General features: G+C 45.7%; 1 protein-coding gene across 1 annotated transcript in view; it reads right to left on the bottom strand.

The window, feature by feature from the left end:
- Positions 1-24,188, bottom strand: part of NOL10 (nucleolar protein 10) — a 644,646-nt gene that overhangs the window by 110,431 nt on the left and 510,027 nt on the right. Inside the window, exon 18 of the mRNA XM_069235931.1 lies at positions 21,467-21,640. Within this exon, the coding sequence (XP_069092032.1) occupies positions 21,467-21,640 (174 nt within the window). The remainder of the gene's footprint in view (positions 1-21,466; positions 21,641-24,188) is intronic.

Consider the following 24,188-nt stretch of genomic DNA (forward strand, 5'->3'; position numbering starts at 1 on the left):
AGTAAGCACTGATTCACACAAATGTGCACCTGTGTTGATGTGTAACTAGCCCAGTGCCCCTTACCCTAATTGTGCGGCAGTACCCTTATCTTAAAAGACAGACACTGGCAGCCGACACTAACAGTCCAATGGCCTTTTAATTACTGTGAGGGAGACTCGCTCATATTCAAGGTCCAAAAACAGGGTGATCAAATGAAAAGCATCCAGGAAGACTAAATGGCTGGAAGTGTTTTACAACAGTAACATTTAACTTTTCAAATCCCAGGCACTAGCTGCCTAACATTTAATTTGTATTTGGCACATACTGTTTGAAAAATGTTTTCTCGCAGTCCAATCAGAATTTCACCTGGATGAATTCAAAACAACTAACGTTTTGCTATCTTTACTTCCTCAGTGAACCATTCATTATTATTTAACCTAGGGCCAGTGGCTCTGGCTTTTTTATGTGCAGACGAATAGTTGAGGACGATTTGGACTCCACTGCCACCCTGTGAGGCTACGGGGCCTGTGCAGGGCAGGAAGAGGAGGAGGCTGGCGCAGGGAGTAAGTAAAACCAGTGCCCCGCAAACCATGCCCTTTCAGTGGCCAGGAAGCCTGCTAAAAAGATTCCAGGTGGCTAGAGCTCACCACTAGGAGCACAATGAGCCAAAGATCACCGAAATTGGCTCAATGGGGTCAGAGATATGCACCTGTAAAGATTTGACCTTTGACCTAAAATGAAAACCGAAGCACCTTGCACTCCTCCTCCATTTCAGGAAACCTTCCAGGGTGGGCCAGGCCCTGCGGGGTCAGTGAATCAATAGCTCTCCTTGTTTTATTGCTTAGGGGAGCAGTATTGCTTGGGTTCTCTCCCCCTGAAAGCTGATGGCCCCGGGACCCCCATCTCCCTGGGCTCAGCACAACAAAGAGGGCTGCTGGGCCATCTCCTTGCTGGCAGGCTCCAGGACCCCATCCCAGACAAAAGGAGGACACAGGAGGCAAAAGGGGGGCGCATTGTTGTGTGTGCTGCCTCCTGTTCCCCCAGGGCATCACCTGGGGGGAGCAGAGTACAAACACACCGTCATGTCATGATGACTCAGACAGGAAAGTAAGCATGTCAATTCCTGCGCCAGCAATGCGTCTGCCCGTCAGGGAGCTGGTATAGCAGCACAACAGCGGACTTTCCACACTGCTCACATGCTGACTGAGGCTGTGGGTGCCCCAGGTGGGACTGGAGCAACCAAAAAGGAACAAAAGAAAACAGAAAGAAAAACATGTGCTGCAAAGCCGCACAGTGGGTGAACCCACTCATAAAATATGCATTTTGCTCTCCAGAGGAGCAACCATAATGCCTACAAGGGATTATTGCCATAAGTATTTCCTTGTGGTGCCCCAAGGAGGCGCAGAGGCAACGCCAATGATAAGTTTAGTTTGTGGGAGTAGCACAGAGTGCAGCAGCGCCCCCAACACATAGGATTAATTAAAAAAAAAATGAACCCTATTTTCCCAGGTCCTAGAATGCATGACCTGGGGAGACTTGACTATATTTGTAAGCACTGCGAGATGTGGAGCTTTTGCTCTACAGCTTGGGAGTATCGGGCCCTATTGGTTTCTAAGGCTACAATATAGTTGCCTAATGAGTGCAAAGAAAAACTGACACAAAGTAGTTTTATTTGCGAAACATTGCTCAAAGTGTTTTACTGACTATGCTTTATTGACAACGGTTAATGAGACATGTTGCAATGCATTAGTAATAATGAATGTGTTTGTTTCTATTGGTTTCAATGGTGGTACTAACATGCAGCTACATGTGGTGACCCTTTGATAAAGCCAATAGGCCTTCTTTACTTATTACGACTCCCCCTTATCATGTGATATTATAATTATATCTGGTATAGGTGGGGGTATTGTGTTTATGGAGAATCATGACCCACTAGGGATCAAATGTGATTTGAGAATGCCACCAATGGTACTGTCATCTAGCTGATGTACATATTTGTAATTAATGCATAGCATTTAGTAGTGTGTGTGTATTAAATGTACTATTTATTTTCCAAAGAAAAAGCACTGACTGGACAATGATTTATTGGGTGTTGTTACTGCATGCTACCAGATGGAGATTACAGACGAACAACTTCCCCTGAGTAGACCTGTGGCTCCTTTGCTTTGCTACCCCGAGATAGTCAAGTGCTACAATGTGGTACTTGGGTCCCAGAAAGGAGACAATTATAGACCTATTACTTCTGCAGACCTTACATCCTGCACAACTAATCACCCATTTTCCTACAGTAGCACTCTTGGTAGTGGCTATTCTAACAGCATATTTCCCATCTTTTGAATATCCCTTGGCACCAGAAGGTTCTGGAAAGTCAAAAAGCAGCGCTCCCAAATGCTGGTAGGTGGAGCAGTGAGTTTCTGCAATGACACTGTGATGGATGGAGTTGCATACAAGTGCCATCCATGCGCTCCAACATCAGTTTCTTTCACACGCTTGCCTGCACCCTCCAGACAATGATGTTAGGAGGTGCTCTGCGAATGTCTGTAGCGACCCTGCCTTCAACAGCCAGTAATCAAGGTAGGGGAAGACTGATACCCCTGACCTTTGAAGATGGTCAGTGACCACCGTGAACACCAAAAGGCTGGTGAGGTTGAAAAAGAGCACAGCAAAGTGAAAATGCTTGTGGCCCTCCTTGAACGGCAGGTAGACCTGTGGGCCTGCACAACAGGAATGTGAAAAAAGGCATCCTGCAAGTTCAGTACCATCATCTAGTCTCCAGAATCTAGGGAAGAGAAAACATGTGTCAGCATGGGCATCTTGAGTTTGTCCTTCCTTGTGCAGGAAGGCATTCGGAGGGTTTAGATCTAGGATAGAGCAAAAGCCTCTGTCCTTGACACAGGGAAGAAGCTGGAATAACATCCAGTCCCTACTTACAAGGTTGAAACTCTCTCTAATGCTCCTTTGGGTAAAAAAGCCTGCACCTTATGATGGAAAATGGACAAATAGTACTCAGAGACCCGCTCTGATGTAGGTGGCAGGTGTTGCGGGCCCAAAAGGAAAGGCAGAGCATAGCCCTGCTGGACAATTTGGAAGACCCACCTATCGGATGTAATGCTCTGCCACCGTGACAGAAAGTGGATGACCCCTGGCACCTACTGGGCTGCTTTGTGCCATCAAGGGTGCAAAACCCTTGTGTGCCTGATTTAGTAAATGTGCAGTATAAATTTGATCACAGTATATAGGGTCGGAAGAAATCTTCATTGATATGAAGAGTGGTGAAAGTCTTCTACCCTGAAAACAGGAGAGAGTCAGGGTATATAAGAACTTATTAACTGAGTAAATTGATTCAACCTCTAAAGTCACATAGTGTTTTCGCATCCTTGCATACACTAACAAGCTGCATCAAACACTACATAACTCGGGCAGAGAACAGTTTAACTAAAGGAAATTTCAGTTATCAGCCTGACCTGGCATTAGAATCAGGAGAGTAATGCTTAAAGAACGTATGAAGAGATGGTATGAACACATCTTCGGGAAGATTGTTAGCAGAGTTACACAAAGAAAATATTTCTTAAGACTGCTGCAGTGGCATATAAATGGGGCCTAGGATGAAAAAGCAATAGATATTTAATTTACAGCACAACTCATCTGACTTCAAATTGGCAGACTCCTTGTCTGTAGACAGTTTTATCATTAGGAGACAAGTGAAAAACATAAAAGCTGCAACTGAACAGAGTGGTCTAATCAATACGGCAATAAATGGCTTTCTTAAAATCAAAGGTACACAGCTTTTGCACAGTGGGCTGAACTGCATTAGAAAAGAACACTCTTAGGGTAATGCATTAATTAATACATCTGAACAACCCACAGAAAGCATGGATGAGTACAAAGAAATACAAAAGCCACCAAGAAAATTGTGGATGGTTTCTCAACAAACAGTGCATGGAGCTCACTGCACCATCTCAAATGGTGGTGTCGCTGCTGTTGTCAACAGAGCAAGCTCCTGAAGTGGAGTAAGCTCACCCAAGAGTAAGCTGCAAATCATCCAGAAAAGCCTGACCAACAAATATTTATGTTCGTATGTTACACCAGCAGGGCAATCTTTTGGGCAATTTGAGCACAGTGCAATAGAAACAATCATAGTTATGGTAGTCGTAGGTCGGGTAGGCGCATGCTGAGGTAAAAGTTCTTAATGACCAAATAGATCACCAGGGAGGCAGTAAAATTCAGAAGGTATTTTAGAGGTTTACTTGATGTAGAATATTTCTTCATTGAGATAGCATTTAGGGTCCTCATGGGGTAGAGATTCTGAAGTGTAAGTCATTTGGCTACATCCAAATGGGTGGTAGTAGAGTATTTCAGAGCTTTGACTAAGAGATAAATGCAACTAGAGCATGAAGGAAATATATCAAAAATGTCTCTCAGCTGTATAAGTAGATATGAATTGTGTCTACCGGAAAAGAAGATACCTAAATATCAAATGCTTTCCAGGTTCATGACAAATATTCAGGCCATATTGAAGAAGATTAACATAGGCCCATTCATAGATTTCGAGAATTATACTCTAAAGGCAGCATCAAATATGACATTGAAAGCGGCAATGATATCAGACTCACTGGTAACCTAGACTGTGGCAGCTTCCGCAAAAGTTGCAACAAAGCAACAGCCTGTGAAGACATGCAGTTGGGTGGCATTTGAGGCAGAACACCCAGAATCACTGGGACAGAGTGTCTGGTCCACTCTTGTGACTTAGAAAGTACCAAAAAGGTTATACATGATCTGTTGAAAAGTCTCAAATTCAGAGTGTCGGACAGAGTCCAAAATGATGAAAGCTTCTTGAGGACTGGAATCAACTCAGAGGAAAAAGAGAAAGGGGCCAGCATCAAGGAATAGTGCTGCTGACTCTCCAAATGGTCTCGGAAGTGGAACTAGGTCTTTGATAAATGGACTTTTTTCTATAATGTTTCCTTTATCCTGAAGGAGGAACAAGAGAACACAAAGAGGTATCCTTAAGGCTAGGAGTCAAGAATAACGTATCTTTCCACTCCCTGCTGGCCTTCAGATACATAGAGGCGTGATAGTCACACGCTGATAGACTGTGATCATGCACCATATGAAGATGTTTTGGGGGGGAGAAGGGGAGGGAAGACATGTGCATCTATTTGCAACATCGATATTGTATGAACCTTGATACCATTGAAGGTGACATTTGACCTAGTGTGCTGAACAAATGTTGTTAGACTTTAAAGGGAATCAGTGAAAACTAAGGGATATCTCTGGACCCGCATTGGCAAGGCATGGAAAAACAGAAACACATGACAGGGCAACTCATGGTGCCTTATTTAGGCTGGTGTTGTCAATTCCCGGATGGGCAGAGCCATGACTGGAGTTACATGGTGCCATTTACCAAAGATGGAGAGCTACTGCTAAGAGGAAACATTTACCAATCCAGGTTGCGCCTGGGGATAGTCCAAACATGAGGAATATGCGGAAAGTAGTATTCAGCAGAAATAACAGGACTTTGGACAGATGTCCATGCAGAGCATAAAAACCATAGCAGATGCACTCAAACTTCTTACATCTCAGCAAAGTATATACAGTCATGGTCTGAGCCCAAAGCCAGCATGTTTTAGCATAGCTCTGTAGATAGTGATAAAAGTCATTGACAAAGTCTCATCAACAAGAGACATATGGATTCTTAGCAATTTCTTATTTGAAGAACCTAAGAAAGGACAGAATTGGACTGGCCTATAAGGCTATCTGACACTGCCTGAGGAGCTGGTTTGAAAGATCAGTGTGTGGGCCTCTTTTTAGGTTTTACATGGGCTCGTTTTATGGTCTTGCAGGACGGTTTTTACTGTTGACTTTCCTGTTTCTATCACAAACATTAACTACAGCAAGCTCAAATGCATGCATTTCCCTGTAGCTTGCAAAACTCCTAGATAAGTCTATTATTACAAGGTCTGTATGGGCCACTTCTTAGTTATCTGATTCGGTAATGGGGGTCACTTTTAATTTGATGCCTGAGCCTTTTTTCTGTTCAGCCCGATCCTGAGAAAAGGAGATAATGCTCATGTCCAGTCCATTGGTGCTGCTATTGGAAGTGTCATGCTATTGATTAAGCAATAGCTCAGAATCCGGAAAAATGCCTAGAATACCAACCATCACAGGAGGGAGTGAATTGATCCTTACATGGAATATAGACACTAAGAACCAAATGGAATGAGTATGCAGGAGAGAGGAGAATTTCGGATTTCAGAGGATTGACTTTTCAAATAAAAATGTCCCACATTCACCATCTTATAACCGAAAGTACTGAGAGAATCACAACCATGATTTTTAAACTAAGGATCAGTCGGCATACATGAACTAGCATTGGAAAAGTCAATAGTTCGGACTTTAGAGTTATAAATCTTGCAATGAGCACCTGTGCGTGCATGAGGTTTCAAGTGTTAGCAAATTAACCACTGATTTGCCATGATACTTGTACCATACATTTGTGTTAAAGGCCTTATTACAGTGCATGCATTATTTATCCAGGCCATCTTCTCAAAGATTTTGGAAAATGTGTGCATTCCTTTTACGGTTCTACAGATAGCTGTAAAGAATCATAATACAACTACAGCATGCATCACTTTAAGTGTTCCACATATATTATGTACGTCATTAAATGCCCTTTTGTAAGCAGCGGGAAGAAAGCTCCATCAACCACCAGGGCAGCAGGAACTAGAACAATCGCTCTTCAACTTCAAAAGAATACTAGTGCTTACACTGCACTGTCAAAACTCCCAAACTTAGTTGCAGAATACTTCTCTAAGAAAATAGGAAACGTAGACTAAAAGTAAAAGATAGCATTAGTTTGCACAAATACATGCTGATCGCCAGCGTGGCTCACAGCCATGATGGGGAAGTGCCAGCACTTACATCATTCTTACCTGCTTTCTAAAAACATTAACAATAGCCCGTAAAGATAAAACTACTGATGCTGCTTGGCAGTAAATACATGAGTAAAAGCAATGAGATGGTTGCCAGCGCTCCATTCACGTGCAAGGTGAATGCTCAGAATAAAATAGGTCAGTAATAACGTTAGACTGCACTTCGGCTATTTTAAGAGGTGTAATTGTAAAAAAACAACAACAAAAACACGTTATAATCACCTAATGTATGATACTCAGTGTCACAGCTTACAAAAAGATGGAAAGATTGAGTCTGCTTTTCCAGATTCAAACTCTTAACCTCCGACAAAGCACGATGTTAGCAGTGAACCCCCGTACCAGTTTTGTTCTGATGTCCGCTCCCTAATGCCACAACACGTCTCCGAAAATCCACAAATGAACTGCACCATGTTAGGGAAGAAAAGTCTAGCAGGTCACTTAAATTAATGCGTTGGATGTAGACCCTACCTATGATTTACAAATGCCGATGTGCACAATTTTCCCAATTATAAATAATTAGAACAGGTAAAAGTAAGACAAACACCTGTATTTTAAATGAAAGAGTGTATGTTACTCTGTTCAGCTGCCTCCCTACGCATGACAAAGTATACACATTTCCACTATTTATCATGCTGCATTTTCCTGGTTTACAGGCATTCACAGTTACCTACCCCATGCCCTTTAGTCTTTAGAGATGCAAAGTGAAGCAATGACAAAGTCTATCTATAGTCACCCACAAGCCGAGCTATAAAAATAATACAAAATAAGGACTGGAAATCTAATAGGCCTTGGCAACACTGTTTATAGAAAACTCTATTGTTGAAGAAGCTGCTGGGCCCCCGTCAATCTGTAAAAAAACACATTGAACAGACTGGACTTTTTTTTCCACATACATTGAAAATGAAAAGTAAAACAGTTGAAATAAGCGAGCTGATTCAAAGCGCCATGGCCGCCAAGAGCATGAGCGTGAAGGAGAGACACAAAAAGAATAAGAAGTTCGCTCGCAGTAAAACGTATCGGCAAACGTGTAATTCACTATGTAACAGGGACGATGCCCAAGGCGGTATCAAAACTGCCCCAAGAAGGGACAAACGTAAAGCATTTACCAATGAAAACAAAGGATTTTTGAAAGGCAAGCCCATGAACAAGTGATAGCGATGCACTTGTGATGGGCATGGTTAAAAGCCCAGAGAGAGATTACAATAGGCCAGAGCACTTCACGCTCGACCTAAATCAGATAGACATTTTTATTCCTAAATTGCTATAAGTATCAATCTTATACGACAGGGTACTGAACAGAATTGCATAAAGTACAGATATGGGGATTAAGGATGAAGCTGGTATGAGGATTTAAAACAAAGAATGATTATCTGTTGTAAAACACTGTTTTTAGCCATTTTTGACTATGCAGGAAGACTTAGGGCAAGATTTACAAGAAAGTGGAGCATCAGTCTTGATGCGCCACTTTTCTTGCGTGCCCCTACCACCAACAAACAACACCATGGTTGCGCCGTTAGGACAATTGTGTTGAAATTTTTGACAATACTGTGGTGCTTTGCTTCACTAGTGTCACAAATTGTGATACGAGTGGAGCAAAGTGCAAGGAGGCCCATTGATTACAAAGAGTGCATCCTTTTAACACCTGCTTTGAGCAGGTATTAAAAATGACGCCCAAAATCGTGCAATGAAATCTTGGAGATTTCATTGCGACATTTGTGCGGGCCTCCTACCATCTGACCACCCCCATGCATACATTATGCCTGGTGCAGACATAATCTGTAGCAAGGGTATGCAAAGTGGCACAATGCATGCATTGCACCACTTTATAGATTAGCCTTGTTGAGCCACATTAGCGTAAAAACATTACACTAATGTGGCGCAAGGAGGCACTAGGGCCTTGTAAATCTGGCCCTTCGTTTTTTAGGTTATTGCATTGAACAGTACTTGGATTAATACGAAGGACTTTTGAGGAGTGTTAATACTTCTAGGGCATGCTAACAATTATGGGGAGTTTTGGACTACAACTCCAAGCAGACTAGGCAGCAGCCATCTTTGGTGGTTGCCACTATAAAAGGGAACTGCGTCCTGGCTCAGGACTGAGTATTGAGTGCCTTCCAGTGCAAGGAGAGGATCACCTACAGTGTGCGTCTCACCAGTGGATCAGCAGGGGATCCTGAGAGGTGTTTGCAGCAGCTGTTCTCCAGCGTTGATGTCTACAGGGTATTCAACTACAGAGAAATGCAGTCAATCCTAAATGCAAAGGAGGAATTGCATCCAAAGTTCTGTAGATGTTACAGTTTTCATAGAGGAATTCAGGTATGTGCACAGATGCACAAATATGTTATACTAACTGGCCATATGATCTTGTGAGTTAGAGAGACCACCCATTTTCTTCTTGAATAAAATGAGTATGAGGACCACCAGAGAACAGTAAAAGGAATAACAGCAGAAGAATTTCAAATATAAAGGCCTTGATCTTGTTAACTGCAAAGGAGAAAACATCAAATTCCTGATAACTGTGGAAAAATGTTTGCGACTATAAATCTTTAAGGATAGAATAGGGATTAGCAAAACAGGAAAGTTGCTATTGACTTTTGGAAAATAAAATGATCCTGGATACTGGGAAGCGACAGAAGCAGGTTATTTCAGAACGGAGTCAGACATCGAAAAATCTGCCAACACTTCGAGATTTATTTTACTTGAGGGTGTGGCAAGTAGAAATCTAGCTGCAGTATGCAAAGTAGAAGCAGGTCGATGATACAGAAATAAACGTGCAATACTGTGCTGTACAATTCATTTTAAACATACGCAAGTTTTTCCATTCAATGATGCACATTATTTCTATGTACACACAAAAAAATAAAAAATAAACATTTTTCAATTTAAAATTATATTTTTGTGAATTATTTCAGGTCACCACTTTCAAGTCTATCTCCAAATCAAACAAGGACCAACTGCCACAGAAATACATTAAAATAATATGCTCCCGAGGAGTACAGTTTATAACGCGTTACGGTAACACCGCTACTTGAAAGTCGCATCACTGGTTGTAAAGGTCGCAGGAGGCACTGCTCGAACGTAATTGACAATACTGACTGAACACAAGTTGGAACCAAATTATTATGGGCACATAAGCAGTTCTAGCGTGCAAGTTTGACTTTCATTTGTGACGATGCACGGCCAGAACATAAACACTGCAATTGAATGAATGGGGCATCAGCTGCTGCGCCATAGGCCTGGGTGCACAGGAAATGGGGGTTGGAGTTAAATCGAGGAAAGCACTACAAAAGGGCCTCGGGCACAAAGGATAAACAACAAAAGTACCTTCTAGTCATCAGTGGCGGCCAGCAGCTTTAGGAGGGGGAAGGGGTGGGGGGGGGGGGGCGCGACACACACACACATTAAAAACACTCATACCATTCAAACATGCACGCACGCACCAAACATTCATTTTAAAAGATCACACACACACATTCTTTCACACACACACGTACGCACATCCATTAACAACACTCAAAACATTCAAAACACTCAAACATGCACGTGCGCACCAAACATTCATTTTAAAACATCACAGACACACACACAGACACACACACACACACACACACACTCTTACCTTCAGCCTCCAGGAGGGTTGGGACTGCTGCCTTCCCTCATTGGCTGACCTAGCAGTACCAGCCTCGTCACAGAGTGGGATGGGGTCAGTGAGACTGCTGACCCCACCCCACTCTGTGACAAAGTGTCACTGATTGACACTCGCCCTGGGCACTTCAGGGCTTAAACTGAAGCGCCCAGGGAGAGTGTCAATTGGTGCCGCTTTCCTCGTCACCCAGGGGATGGCCTCAAGACACCTTTGATGAGCCAAGGAGGTCATGCCCATAGGAGCTGTGATCTCCTCAGCCCAGCAAAATTCAGCTCAGGGAGCCAGGAGTGTGCGCAAATCGCGCATGTCTCACTCCTGGCTGCCTGAGCTGAACATGGAGAGTGTCTGCCAGGCTGACCTTTGGTCAGCCTGACAGACACTCTTCATGAGGGGCAAAAGGTGGGGGGGGGGGTGGCCCCTCCGCCCTGAAGGACGGGCCACCACTGCTAGTCATGCAAATTTCTCCAAAACAGTTGAGCGCGATCACGCAGTGTGAAACTTTGAAATCGCCATGGAGTGCATGAGTTCACACTGTGTAAGAAATAATAATTTAAAAAAAGTAGTCCAGATACAATGTGTAAAACATTGTGTATGTTAACTATAGTTGGCTGGTGCTTTCGAGGAGGGCTATACACTGGAAAAGGCATGACGTATGCATGCCTTTCACTAATAAAATCAAAGCAATTTTAAAAGGCAAGCCCATGAGCTATTGAAAGTGATGGGTGTGGTTTAACCCCACAGGATAGATAACCACAAGTCGAAAAGCAAAAGCAGTGCTTGCATGCTGCTAATGGTCGACCTAAAAATGGAAACTAAATTTGAGATTTTGAAAAGTTTACATGTTCATGTAGACAAAGTGGATATGCTCACCAGCTAGGGATACCTGACTCTCTGTGCCCAGTCTGAAGCCACAAGGATTACGTGGGCCTGGTCATTCTTGATCTTCTTGAGACCTCTGGTCAGAAGTGGTATTGGTGGAAAGGCATACAGGAGACCTGAGTTCTACTTGAGATGAAAAGCGTCTCCACGCGATTGCCACCTTGAAAACTGTAACTAAGGCTCTCCCCACTGCTGAAAGACACCTTGCACCATCTCTGGAAGGAGAAGCCATATGTGATCCATTAGTCATTTCCAGCTGAGTTTGTCCGCTGTGGTGTTCAGAGGTTCCACAAGATGTTGAATCACCAGGGATACGTCCCTGGCCACATCCCGAGGTGCAGCGCCTCTTGACAAAGGCTTCATGACCCCACCCCGCTTGTTGCAGTACCACGTGGCAGTGGTGTTGTCCATGAACACCTGCACCATCTTTCCCTTGTTAGAGGGAAGAAATGCTTTTAATGCTAGCCAGATCACACAGAGGTCCAACAGGATGATGTGGGGTCCGGATTCCACTGGCGATCAGATGCCCCTGATATCCACCTCTCCCAGATGTCTGCCCCATCCCAGGAGTGACCCATCGCTCAGATCTGGTTGGAGAAGGGAAAGGGATCTGCCTCTCACCCAATCACAGTTTGTTAACCACCACTGCAGATCTTTCACAGTTCCCTCTGAGATCCGGACCTTGTCAGATTCCACTGATGCTGTGCCCACTGGAACTTCAGGCTCCACTTCAGAGCCCGCATATGCCATCTGGCATGTGTCACCAGCAGGATGCAGGTAGCATGAGGCCCAGTAGCCTCAGAGTCATTCTCACTGAAATCCAGGATAGAGGCGGACACATTGGTAAAATAGCCTGACTATCCTGGACTTGCCACTCAGGAGTATAAACCCGAAACTGCACTGTGTCAAGAATAGCTCAGATGAAATGAAGCATTTGAGAGGGAATCAGGTGTGACTTTGGTACGTTTATAATGAACCCTAGCAAATGCAGGAAGTCTGCCGTAGTCTGGAGGTGGGACACGACAGCCTGGGGCGAGTCCGCTTTCAACAGCCAGTTGTCGAGATAGGGGAAGGCTGAAACCCCTGTTCTCCACAGATGAGCCGCAACCACCGTCATCACCTTGGTGAACACCCAAGGGGAGCTGGTAAGGCCAAAGGGGTGCATGGTGAATTAAAAGTGCTCGTGGCCTACCGTGAAACTGCAAGTAACATCTCTGGGCAGGCAGGACGGGGATATGAAAATAAGCATCATGCAAGTCGAACACTAGCATCCAGACTTCTGGGTCCAGGACAGATAGGACCCGAGCCAAAGTGAGCATCCAGAACTACTTCTTTTTAGGAAGAGATTGAGGGTCTAAAGGTCTAGGACAGGGTGGAGACACGTGTCCTTTTTGGGGACCAGAAAGTAGCGGGAATAGCAACCATGACCTACTTCTGGAACGGGAACCCTCTCTATGGCTCCCCTGGCCAAGAGAGCCATAACTTCCTCACGGAGAAGGGACAAGTGAGCCTCCATCATCTGATCGTATGGCAGTGGCATGGACGGAGGAGTACTCTTGAAGGGGAGGGAGAAGCCCCTTCAGACTCTCTGAAAAACCCACCTGTCTGATGTGATGGACTGCCATTGGAGCAGGTGATGGCGAATCCTGCCGCCAGCTGGTCCATGGTGTGGATAGTCGGACTAGGAAGGTTTAAAGGCTGATGCTAAGGGAGGGGCGCCACACGGTCCAGACCGCTGACTACCTGATCCACAAGGTCGGTGGATCCTGCGCCCTTGGCCATGCAGAGGCTGGGAAGCATGTGAGGCACAGTGGATGGCCAGGAATGGACGTGGTTGGAGGCTCCTTCCATACCCACGAAAGGGGAAAAAAGCAGACTGAGGGGCACGGGGCCATCGTGAGGCCCAAGGACCTGCCCATAGCCTGAAAATCCTTGAAGCGCTCAAGCACAGAGTCTGTCTTGTCTCTGAAGAGATGGGTGCCATCAAAGGACATGCCCATCAAGGAAGCTTGTACACCCCCTGAAAAGCCAGATGTCCTCAGCCAGGCGTAGCACCTGAGGGCCACTGTTGATGAAACTGCTCTGCCCAGTGAGTCAGTTATGTCCAGTCCATAACCGATTGTGAACTTTGCTGTGTCTCTCCCATCAGCAACAGCCTGAGAAGGTACAGCCCAGGACTCCTCCAGGACCTGTGGCACCACTTGTACAACCGTGGCCCATGGAATGTGAGAATAACGGCCCAAAAAGAATGCAGTGTTCACAAACAGCAATGAAAGGCTGGTGGAAGAAACCGCATTCTTCCCAAGTGAGTCCAACCTTTTGGATTCCCTATCCAAAGGAGTGAAAAGGAACGCGCCCTGAGAGGTAGAGGCTTAGACCACCAAGGTCTCAGGGGTGGGGTGCTGTATCAAGAAACTTGGGGGCCATGGTGGAGGCAGACAATCGTCCTGTTCACAAGAGCCCTTGGCTGGGTTTGGACCAGCCATCCAGTAGGGCATCCATGAGGGTGTGATTATATGGGAGCTGGAAGCTCCCAGTTTTAGCACCTCTGTCAAGAGATTGGTCTTGATGGCCACCATAGGCAGTTAAAGTTGCGGGACCTCAGTCGCTCTCCTCACCACCTTCGCATAAAACTCTCCTTCCTCCATAGCGATGGTAGGGGGAGAAAGCATGCCAGTATCTGAAGAAGTATCCAGCCCGCTGGCCTCACCCAAGTCTTCACGCCAGTCCATTCCACCATGGGGCTGGTATTCTGAAGGGTCCAGCGACCTCTCCCATTCATCCTCGAGGCCTAACCGATAGTAAAAGGGCTCAGGATTAAATCTAGAAGGCGAGGCTCCTGCCAGCATTGGAGTTGGCATTGATGCCCATCTGTCTTCGTGTCGGAGGCGGGGATCACAATGGGAGTGGTGCCGCACATGGGCGCCTAGAGCGTCAACGCTCCCTCTTCCCATCGGCCAATGGATGAGGGCTTGTTCTAATGCCTCGACTTACTCGATCGCCCGAGGACTTGGAGTGGGACAAAGACGAAGGAGGACTCTGAGGCCGATCACGGGACCTTCCTCTCGACCGGGATCTCGACTTGCGTGGATTTGAGCATCGGGCGGCCATCATCTTCAGGCACCACTCCCTCAAAACCTTTGGATACACGGCTCGATACTCGGAGAATGACTTCAGGCCATGGTCACGCTCCTGGCACCAGACACACAAGACGCAGATCCATCATGGACAATGGCCGATGAAAGGATCCACAGGGCTTGAAGCTGGACTATCTGGAGGACATCCTGGACACACCAGGAGTAGAACACTTGAAAAATGCTTAAAAGAAATAAAAAAATAAAATAAAAAATAATTGAAAGAAACGACTGAGAGGTAGCTCTCTTCAGATCAGGGCTTGCTGGTGCGGAAAGAAAAGAACTGATGTCAGCGTGCCGAGGTGGCACCTATATAGGAACTTCAACATCATTTCTGGCGCAGACGAAAATCTTCCAGATCCAGTCTGACGCCTAGGAAGAATTCTAAGGTATAGATTCTGCAACTAGAAGTCTCTATCAGATGAGGATGATTAGTCAGGCACAAGTAGAAAAGACGAACGTTCCGACAAATAACCTTTAATAGTTAGTTCCCACTGCAAGACTCTGCTGGGGCAAAGACAAAACAAACAAAAGAATATCCTACAGCCTGTCTTCTAAAGAGTCAATGTCGTGGATACCACACCAGGCCACAGATTTATAGAGATGCCCACATAAATTAACTTTGTGGGAGGTAACCCGTCGGCAAGGATGACATCCACCACTTCAGGCATCAGATCAAATTCAATCAACTGCTGCCGCTCATGCATGAAGTATAGACTGTGCAGGTTCTGGTGGAGGTCCCTGCCATCTTGCTACAACAGAAGATCCTCCCGAAAGGGCAGCCTGATCAGATGCTCAAGCCTACGAATTCGGGATACTATACTCTCCATGTCCAATCAGGGGCCACTGGAATGACTTGGGCCAGGTCATTCCTGATCTTTTTCAAAACTCAGGGAAGGAAGGGCAGAGGCAGGAAGGCATACAGCAGCCCCAAGTACCACTATACATAGAAAGCATCTTTGAGTGAGAGACACCTTAGAAACTCCAAGGTGCAAAAATGTTGGCACTGCGTTTTCTCAGTATTAGTGAAGAGATCGATCTAGGGTTCTCTCTATTCATGGAAAATACTCTGCACCACCTCCAGATGTAGTTGTCATTTCTGTTCTGCTAGGTGCCAAAGGCTCCATTTTCCACTCTGGAGTTCAAGGAACTTGCCATGATGTGCATCACAAGAACAATTCCTAGACGGTACAGCCCTGTCCAGAGGAGCAAAGCCTCCTTTACACAGAGTCCACAAACCCTATCACACCCTGCTTGTTGCAGCACCACAATGGGTTGGTGTTGTCTGTGAGCACCTGCACCAGCTTCTCTTTAATGGATGGCAGAAAGGCTTTCAACACCAAGCGGATAGCTCTCAGCTCCAGAAGGCTGATATGGAGTTGGGCCTCCAAAAGGACCAAACACCTCTGATCTCCACCTCCTCCAGATGGCTTCCCGTACTGAGGAGCTATGCATCGGTCACCACTGTGAGCTCTGAGTGGTATAGGAAGATGGGTCTGCTGCTGACCCAATCGCAATTCTGCAGCCACCACTGCAGGTCTTTTGCAGGCTCCTTTAAAATCCAGACCACACTGGAAAGATCCCAGAGGTGCTGTTCCCACTGTGACTTCAGATCCCACTGCAGAGCCCACATCTGCCATCTGGCGTGCTTGATAAGCATGTTGCAGGAGGCCATCAGTCCCAGCAGCCTCAGTGTCACCCTCACTGAGATCCAGGACAGAGAATGAAATCATAGCTGAATATCTTGGAATCTTTACTCTGAGGGAAACTGCACCAGGTTCACAACTGCTCTGATGAAATGGAGCATCTGAGAAGGAATCAAGTGTGACTTCTTCACGTTGATAGTGAATCCCTGTAAGGTTACGACGTTTGCTGTAGTCTGGAGATGAGTGACTGCAGCCTGGATCGAGTCTGCTTTCAACAGCCAGTTGTCGAGGTAGTGTAAGAATGAGACCCCCCCACCTCTCACAATGTGCTGCAAACATCCCTTTTATGAACACCAAAGGAGAACTGGTGAGACCAAAGAAGAGCAGGTTGCTAAAAATGTTGCCCACCGTGAACTGTAGGTAGCACTTGTGGACCCTCAGGAAGGGGTTGTTAAAATAAGCATTCTGCAGGTCCAACTCAACCATCCAAGTTTCCAGGGTCCGGGGCAGACAAGACTTGGGCCAAGGTGAGCAACTTGAATTTGTTCATTTCCAGTAAGACATTGAGAGGGTGGAGATCCAAGATGGGACCAAGGCCTCTCCCCTTTTTCTGCACAAGGAAGTGGCAGGAATAACAACAACAACCAACTTCCAACATCAACACCCTCTCTGTGGCTCCACTGGCCAAACAGCCTTCACTTCCTGCTGCAACAGGGACAGGTCATCCTACATCAGCCATTTTGGGGATAGTGGAAGATGCTGTGGGGTGTCAAAGAATGGTAGCAAGTAACTCCATTCAACAATTCACAGGACCCTCTTGTCCGCAGTTATTGCCTGCCACGATGACAGAAAATGTCAGATCCTCCCTCTGAAAGTATGGCAGTGTGCTGGCAGAGGCACACTAAATAGGCTCGGGCATGTCCAGCATATTCTCTGGAACAACCCGAAAACCCAGTGGACCACTTCTAGATATACCTGCAAAGGGCTGCACTAGCGCTGATGGCTGTACCAAGTGAGTCAGCTGTGTCCAACCCACAGCGAATTGTGAACTTGCCCGAATCATGATTGACCTGCATAGCCCGTGATAAAAGAGCACAGGCTTTCTCTGCAACCATGGGTAGAACCTGGGGCCCCAATTCTTATAAAGCATGACAATAGCAGCCCAGGAGATAACTGGTTTTGAAGAACAAAGAGGCAAGCTTGTGTAGGAAAACACCTTTTTCCAGAGGTCTCTATTTCTTTCAAATTTCTGTCAGGGGAAGTAGTTAGAAACACATCTGAGTGTATTTTAGCTCCCGAAGCCTGTATCATTACGCTCTCTGGATTAAGGTGCTGGGTGAGGAAAACTGGATCACCTGGAGCTGAGCGATGGCACCTGGCAACCCAGTCAATTGACAGGGTAGCCTGAACAGAGTTCAAGCAATGTCTTCAAAAGGATGTTAGTAAGAGCCTTATTAAAGGGAGGTAAAGGCTCAGAATTTGTTTCGCCCGGCTGATGCAAAAAACGTTGGTCTTCACTTCCTGGGTAGGAAGCTGAAGATCTAAGACCTCTACCACCCTCTGCATAATGTTGGGGAAGGAGGCACTTTCTTTCATGGCAGGACCCGGAGGCGAAACCAAACCAGCGTTTGGGGAGGTATCCAGACATTGGCAGTCTGGAGGTCCTCATCCCAGTTATCCTCCTGATAAGGTTAGGAAAGTTTGTTCTTAACCTCACAGCTACCATTGTCTAAGTCTTTGATAAACAATTTGTGTAGGACATGAGCCCTACCGGATGGCAGAGGCCCTGTATCAGTCAACCAGCTTGGATAAACAGCTGTGGCATAGTCAAACCTGCCTGCGGCCTTGGTTGGGATCAGGTGGCACTGCCTCAGCTTTAGTCAGCACTACGTGTTTGCCACTGATGTCCGGAGTTGATGGCCCTGGCTTCAGTGGCTCATGTTCTGGCATGGGGGTAGCACTGGAGAGGGAACTTCTACCACGGTCAGTCTGGATCCTGAGATTAATCCTGAGGGCGTAAGCTGGCACAGATGGCAAACCCAATAGCAAAATCCAAGTTGGAAGGCCTATTCGTTCCTTGGGGCCCGTAGGACCCAAAGCACCAGAAGGAACTGGTAATGTACCAAAAAGCTGCAACGGAACTCCTCAATCTCCCAAAGCATCTCTGACAGACCTGGAATTCCAGTTACCATGGAACAAGGGTCAGAGTCGACTTCAAAGTGGAATGGCTTCAGGAGTGAGACCTCAAGGCATTATGAAGCCTTTGCGCCTTCTCAAGAGATCAGGAATGACAGGATGGGACTGAGACCCATTTGGACTTCTTGAGTTTTTTTCTTGGACTTATTTGAGAATCTAGATAGCTACAATTATCTGTTGCGGGACTGTCCTTGGCAACGGGACTGTGACTTGGCATTCAACCTCGACTGGTCATGAGGTAAAGTCTTATTGAAGGGCTCCCCAATCCCAGATAACCTTGGGGTGCATCACTGCAGGAGGAGTAGCTCAAGATCTGCATCGGTTGACATGAAAAAAAAGGAACAGATGTCAGTGCACTTATATAGGGCACTACACAGGGCAGCGCACGTCATGCCTGGGGTGGAACAACCTTGCTGTGGGGTCGCTGGCACCACCTACCAGCATGCAGGGATACTGTTGAAGATTTTCAGGATCCAGTTTGATGCCTGGGAGAATGTTGAAAAGGTGATGGATCTGCAGTTAGAAGTCTCTATCAGAAATCTGCTTCCTACAGTTCTGCATGGTTTAAAACCTGTTGTTTTTAGGGAGGGAACATTGTTTCTTAGCACACTAGATTAAGTTTGAAAGTCGTGAGAATGCCTATGAAATCTGGAACGGAGCTCCGGATCTGCACTGCAAGGCCGGAAAAGAAAGAGGAACTGACATCAGAGCGTAGTGTTGGCATTTATTTGTGGCTCTATTTCCAAAGTTCTGGGGGGGGCTATATCTCGGAACCACGGGTGCCTAAACCACCCGTGGCTCAACAACGACCTCGTTCTAACTACTAATGCCTTTACCACAAATGCGTTTACAAAGATTTTACTGTTGTAAACGCATTCCTGGTAAAGGCATTAGCAATCAGCATGCACGACCCAGCATGCTTCCACCCCAGTCCCCCCACTCCGCCCCTTAAACCTAAACCTTGACCCCCTCCCCTCCCTAAACCCTAATCACCCCCACCCCAAAACTAAAAATACCCTGAGTCCCCACCCCGCCTCTAAAACCTAAACCCTGCCCCCCTAAACCCTAATCACCCCAGCCCCTCCCCCCCCAAAAAAAAGCCCCAGCCCAACTTACCTCCTCCTTCACCGCATCCACTCCGACTCCCTTCTGTACCGTAAACCACGCATGTACGTTGTTCAGACATGCTTGGTTAAGGGTCCAAAACCAGGAAGTCATGGAAAACGAAAGTGTTGTTTCGCTTTCGTTTTTCACAACCTTGTGGTTCCGGAATCGTTCTTCCGGGTGTTTCCCTTCTGGGGGGGAATGGAGCTAACGATGAGCTGCATGGAACCACCTCTCGGCTTGCAGAGCACAGCTGGAGAAATGTTTCTTGACCAGTCTTGTGCCTGGGAATTATTTTAAGATGAGGACTATGTGGGTAGAAGTATTAATCAGAAATACATATTATTTTGGGCCTAAGTCATAAAAAAACGTGACCAATGGTTTGCTAACTGTACTAGCCACAAACCTCTTAATGCAACAAGTGATTACACTGACACAGTATTTTTCTTCCACGCCACTAATTTTTCAGAAGAAGGGGCTTGGAAGTGTGAGCAAAGCCACTATGCATGGTCGCTTCCCTATGCGCACAATCTGAATTAGTGGGTCTGGATGCAAAGTAGTGGCTGATCAACAGAGGACTTAACACCTCTGCAAGCACCTTGTGCGTGTGCCTGCAGAGGACTTACCACCATCCCACCTATATTTCCACTTTCTCTTGTGGTTACACTTGCCATTGTAGAGGGGGCGAGAGGCAGCAACCTCCTTCAGGAAACGCAGTGCCACCCCATCCCCACCTATCAGCGTTGTGCACTGAACACTAACCCTTTACAGAGCTTTGTCCCTTTCCTCTGAAGGAATAGCCTAACTAGCTCCTCACGGCCTGACCCAATTACAGGAACACATTAATGAATTTGCAAGCTGAGTACATCCCTTTCCTGTCTTGGCCAAATCCAGAAAGAGCCTCTGATGAGATAAAAGTCATTATCCTTCAAAACGCAGGACTCATAGTACATCCATGAAAAGCCTTAATGGTATGATGTTTTAAACTACCACTCTCAACTAGGGCCTGAACAATCGGTGCTGCGCACTACCGGGTGTGACAGTGCTGATCAACTCAGCAAAATATTCTCATGCTGGTGAGCTAACTAATTCTGTGAACTGCCCTCACCTTTTTCTACATATTATCAGGTGTCTGGAATAAGGTGGGTACTCACTCTTCGGGACCTTGCACCTCAAATGAATCTTCCCCTGGCACAACAGTCATCTAACGAATTTTGTTTCAGATCAATTCCTAAAAGCATTTTTTCAATTCAGGACTGCAAACAACTTTTCCATGAACAATTTGAGGAAGGAGAGACGACTGTTCCTAGGCCTGTTCTGGTAAGCCTATATGGTGCAAGCAGTTAGCAGGTCATCAAAGTTAAAGAAATCTAAAATGGTCTGAAATCACTGTTCAGTTACCGAAACCAAAAAGGTGTCAATCAATGAATGCAATACACCTGTCCAGTTAAAGAACACTGTCCGAACTCAACCCCAAACCAAATGAGTCAATTTATGCCAGCAGTAAACTTTCCCTTTGCTCAATATAATTGCTACGAATTAAATCTTTCATAGGAGGAGCACAGACTAAGGGTAACGTGCTCTGGTGTATGAATAACATTTTTTAGAACCTTGAAATTGAACGTATTAGTTTTGAAAACTATTAACTAAGTTTATTTCTGTCGCTCGCGCAGTTGTCAGTGTCTTCACTATTCTGCTGAAGATTTGTGGAAAAGGCTGGGGTTTTGCACACACGCCAATTGCTTCTGCTTGCAGTGCCCATTATTCAGTATATCGCACTGTCGGTTTATTCAATGGTGCACTGTGGAAAGATGAAATCTCACCCATTAACAAAGGAATTTTCCGTCTCAGAATCCGTATACAACTTACTTTTCCTTGACATCATCTTACGCTAAAGGTTTATAAGTATAACACAATCCAATTTCCGTACAGAGGGAAGTCACATTTACCTCTGCTCGAGTTTCCTGTTCTTCCAAAATTTTTAGTTTTTTCTTTCTCTTCTCGTTTATTTTTGAAACAAGTGGATTAAGAAGTCGGAACTCTTCGCTCTGGTCGTCAACCTGGAAGTCCGGGTTCTCAAACATGACTTTGAATCGGTCATCAGTAAGGATGTTTGGCATGCTCTAAAAATATAAAAACAATTATTTGTTTACATGATGTTACAAGATGAGCAAGACATAGCGAAAACAGTGTGTGTAAAACAGGCTAATAAAAAAACATTATTATAGGAGACCATGTGCCCTGCCAAGCACTTGGTATTCTTAATTAAATAAAACAACATGATTATTTCCAAGTTTTAGGACACACTAAACTTGAATGGTTCACTGAGCCAATCTTAGTGTAATAAAAATCACACCACCGTCTGCCTATTTTGGGGGATTTTGTTTGAATCCTTTTAGAATTCTATAAAAAGCAGTAACTGTGCGTTCCCTCACTCTGAAGCAGTGAATAACAAGGCAACAGCAGCCCGGGTTTAAGACATTGCTAGCTAGTGTTGACAGTGGCCTAGGCGCGGTTTTCTTGGAGGATTTTGGGGGGCAGAGGGTAGGCGGTAGGCTAGGCTCCACCAACAGAGCCCTTTGACCTACCCATCCACAAAGGGAGGAAGGACGTTTTTTTTTCTCGTTTTTTTGGGGGGGGAGCGCTTCCAGTGGAGACAAAACTGCCAAGCCTTTCGTCGGAGCCCTGCATGGCTAACAACCACCAACAAAAGGACATTATTCAATGTTGCTGTGTTTGATGATGTGTGTTTGGGGTTTTGAAGTGTATGGCGACATTTGTTATAATTAAAGTCCGTGTCTGACAAGGTAGATTGTTAAAACTTGGGGTGGAGGGAAAAGCCACGTCTGGTATCCATGGACCAGTACCTCAGAGGGGCATTCGCAGCAGGTGGTCGCATTCCTGGGAAAACCATGTCTTTTATGGGTGCGAGGAAGCTGAACAGCAGCGCTGTGGCTCTTGACTCTTGACAGCTGCAACCAGGATGGGCTTCTCCTGCAGCCTTGTGGCTCAGAGCCAGAAGTGCACTGTTCTCCTAGGATGCAGCATATTCCAGGCTTTCTCCAGTTACTAACGTGGCTGGAGTACTCTGGGAGGCACTGAGGGCCACGTTTCCAGAAATTACGCTACACACGCACTCCGAATGCTTTCCATGCCTACCTCTCTCACTATGTAGCTGTGTTAACTGGACCTTCTGCTTTCAGCTGTATCTAAACAGTATGATTTGGGCACCCCCATCCGGACAGTCTGTTTTTTTTCCCCTCACTATCAACACTCTACCTGCGTTATACATGGGCATAACACTGGGTGGCCCCAAACCTTAAGCCCCCGCCTAAAATTTGAAGGGCCCCCCCATCCACCCAAGGTCAATGAATATATGCGAGATATGTTATATTCACGGGTCTTTCTTCACGTTCTGCAGTATGGCCAACATTACTGCGTTACACCACTGACATTATGGAGTGGACCACAGAATACTGGGTCAATTTATAACACTTGGCTCTTATAGTTCCCCCAAGAGTTGGGGTGTCACAAGGGATGTATCAAGTTGTGCACCTTGTATTTCCTTTCAGAGTAGGTCTGAAATTGTTAATTCAGTGGGTTTAATTGAAGCAGATTTCAACCTCAAGCATGTATAGTGTTGTTGAATGGAAAGCCCAGGAGTAGCAACATGCTGTCCTGCTGCCTTGGTGCAACCTTAAAACTATGTTCTAGATGTTGGGCCTCCTGCTGTTGAATGGTATCTTCATTGCTAATCAATTCCTGCACCCAGTCCTTTTACCACTAAGACATGGTCAATAGTGCCGGGAATATTGGGAGCAACAGAATCAATTGCGGAATCGGCTCCTCCACCAGGGATCGGTTGCGAGACCGACCAGTACCATGATGCCCTTCTGACTTCTCTTTCGATAGAGAGTGGTGGGATCGGATAGAGTCCCGCTTCACCTTCTTGTATTTCTTCTTCGACTTACCTAATGTTTTTGACCACTAATAGGTTCTGCTGTGGTACTGAGCTCAAGAGATGGAACGGGTCAGCGCCCTGGACTTGGACTAGGAAAGATACTTACACATGTTTTGTGACTTCTTTCGATGTTTGGGGATGTACAGCTTGCCGGGATGCCTTTAGTTGTATAATGCACACTCATTGTACAACATGGAGTCATGCCCTGAGCCCAGACACCAAAGCTACACCTTGGGCGGGTCCATCAGCGATGTTGGTTTTGAAATTCAAGGCACTATATGAACACTACAGCTTTTCTGGTGCATCAATCCAGCCAAGAAACTGAAAATTAACCTCTTCAACACTATCTCGGATAAGTTGTCTTCTCACTCCATCCACTAGCTCTACCTTTTTTTTTTTTTTTTTTACTTTTCTTTTATTGTTAATAACACAGTATGATACAAAGTCAGTGGGATCAGGGTCCCATAATTCGAAAGTAATTGCAGATCAGTGATATTAGAAAACCAAAGAAGAAGAAAAACGCATAAGGCACAAACAAGGTATCAATCGTAATATGAAAACCTGAGGTAGAGTTCACTTCCAACATATTTTAAGCTATGTGGGGGGGGTTTAAAGAGAATAAAGATATAAGGGTGAGGGGTAGGTTGTACCTGTTCAGACGAGGGGACCGGGGAGTGCCACCTTGGGAAGCAAGGGATGTCGCTGCGCGG

The sequence above is a fragment of the Pleurodeles waltl genome, chromosome 5 (genome assembly GCF_031143425.1).
Source record: "Pleurodeles waltl isolate 20211129_DDA chromosome 5, aPleWal1.hap1.20221129, whole genome shotgun sequence".
NCBI lineage: Eukaryota > Metazoa > Chordata > Amphibia > Caudata > Salamandridae > Pleurodeles > Pleurodeles waltl.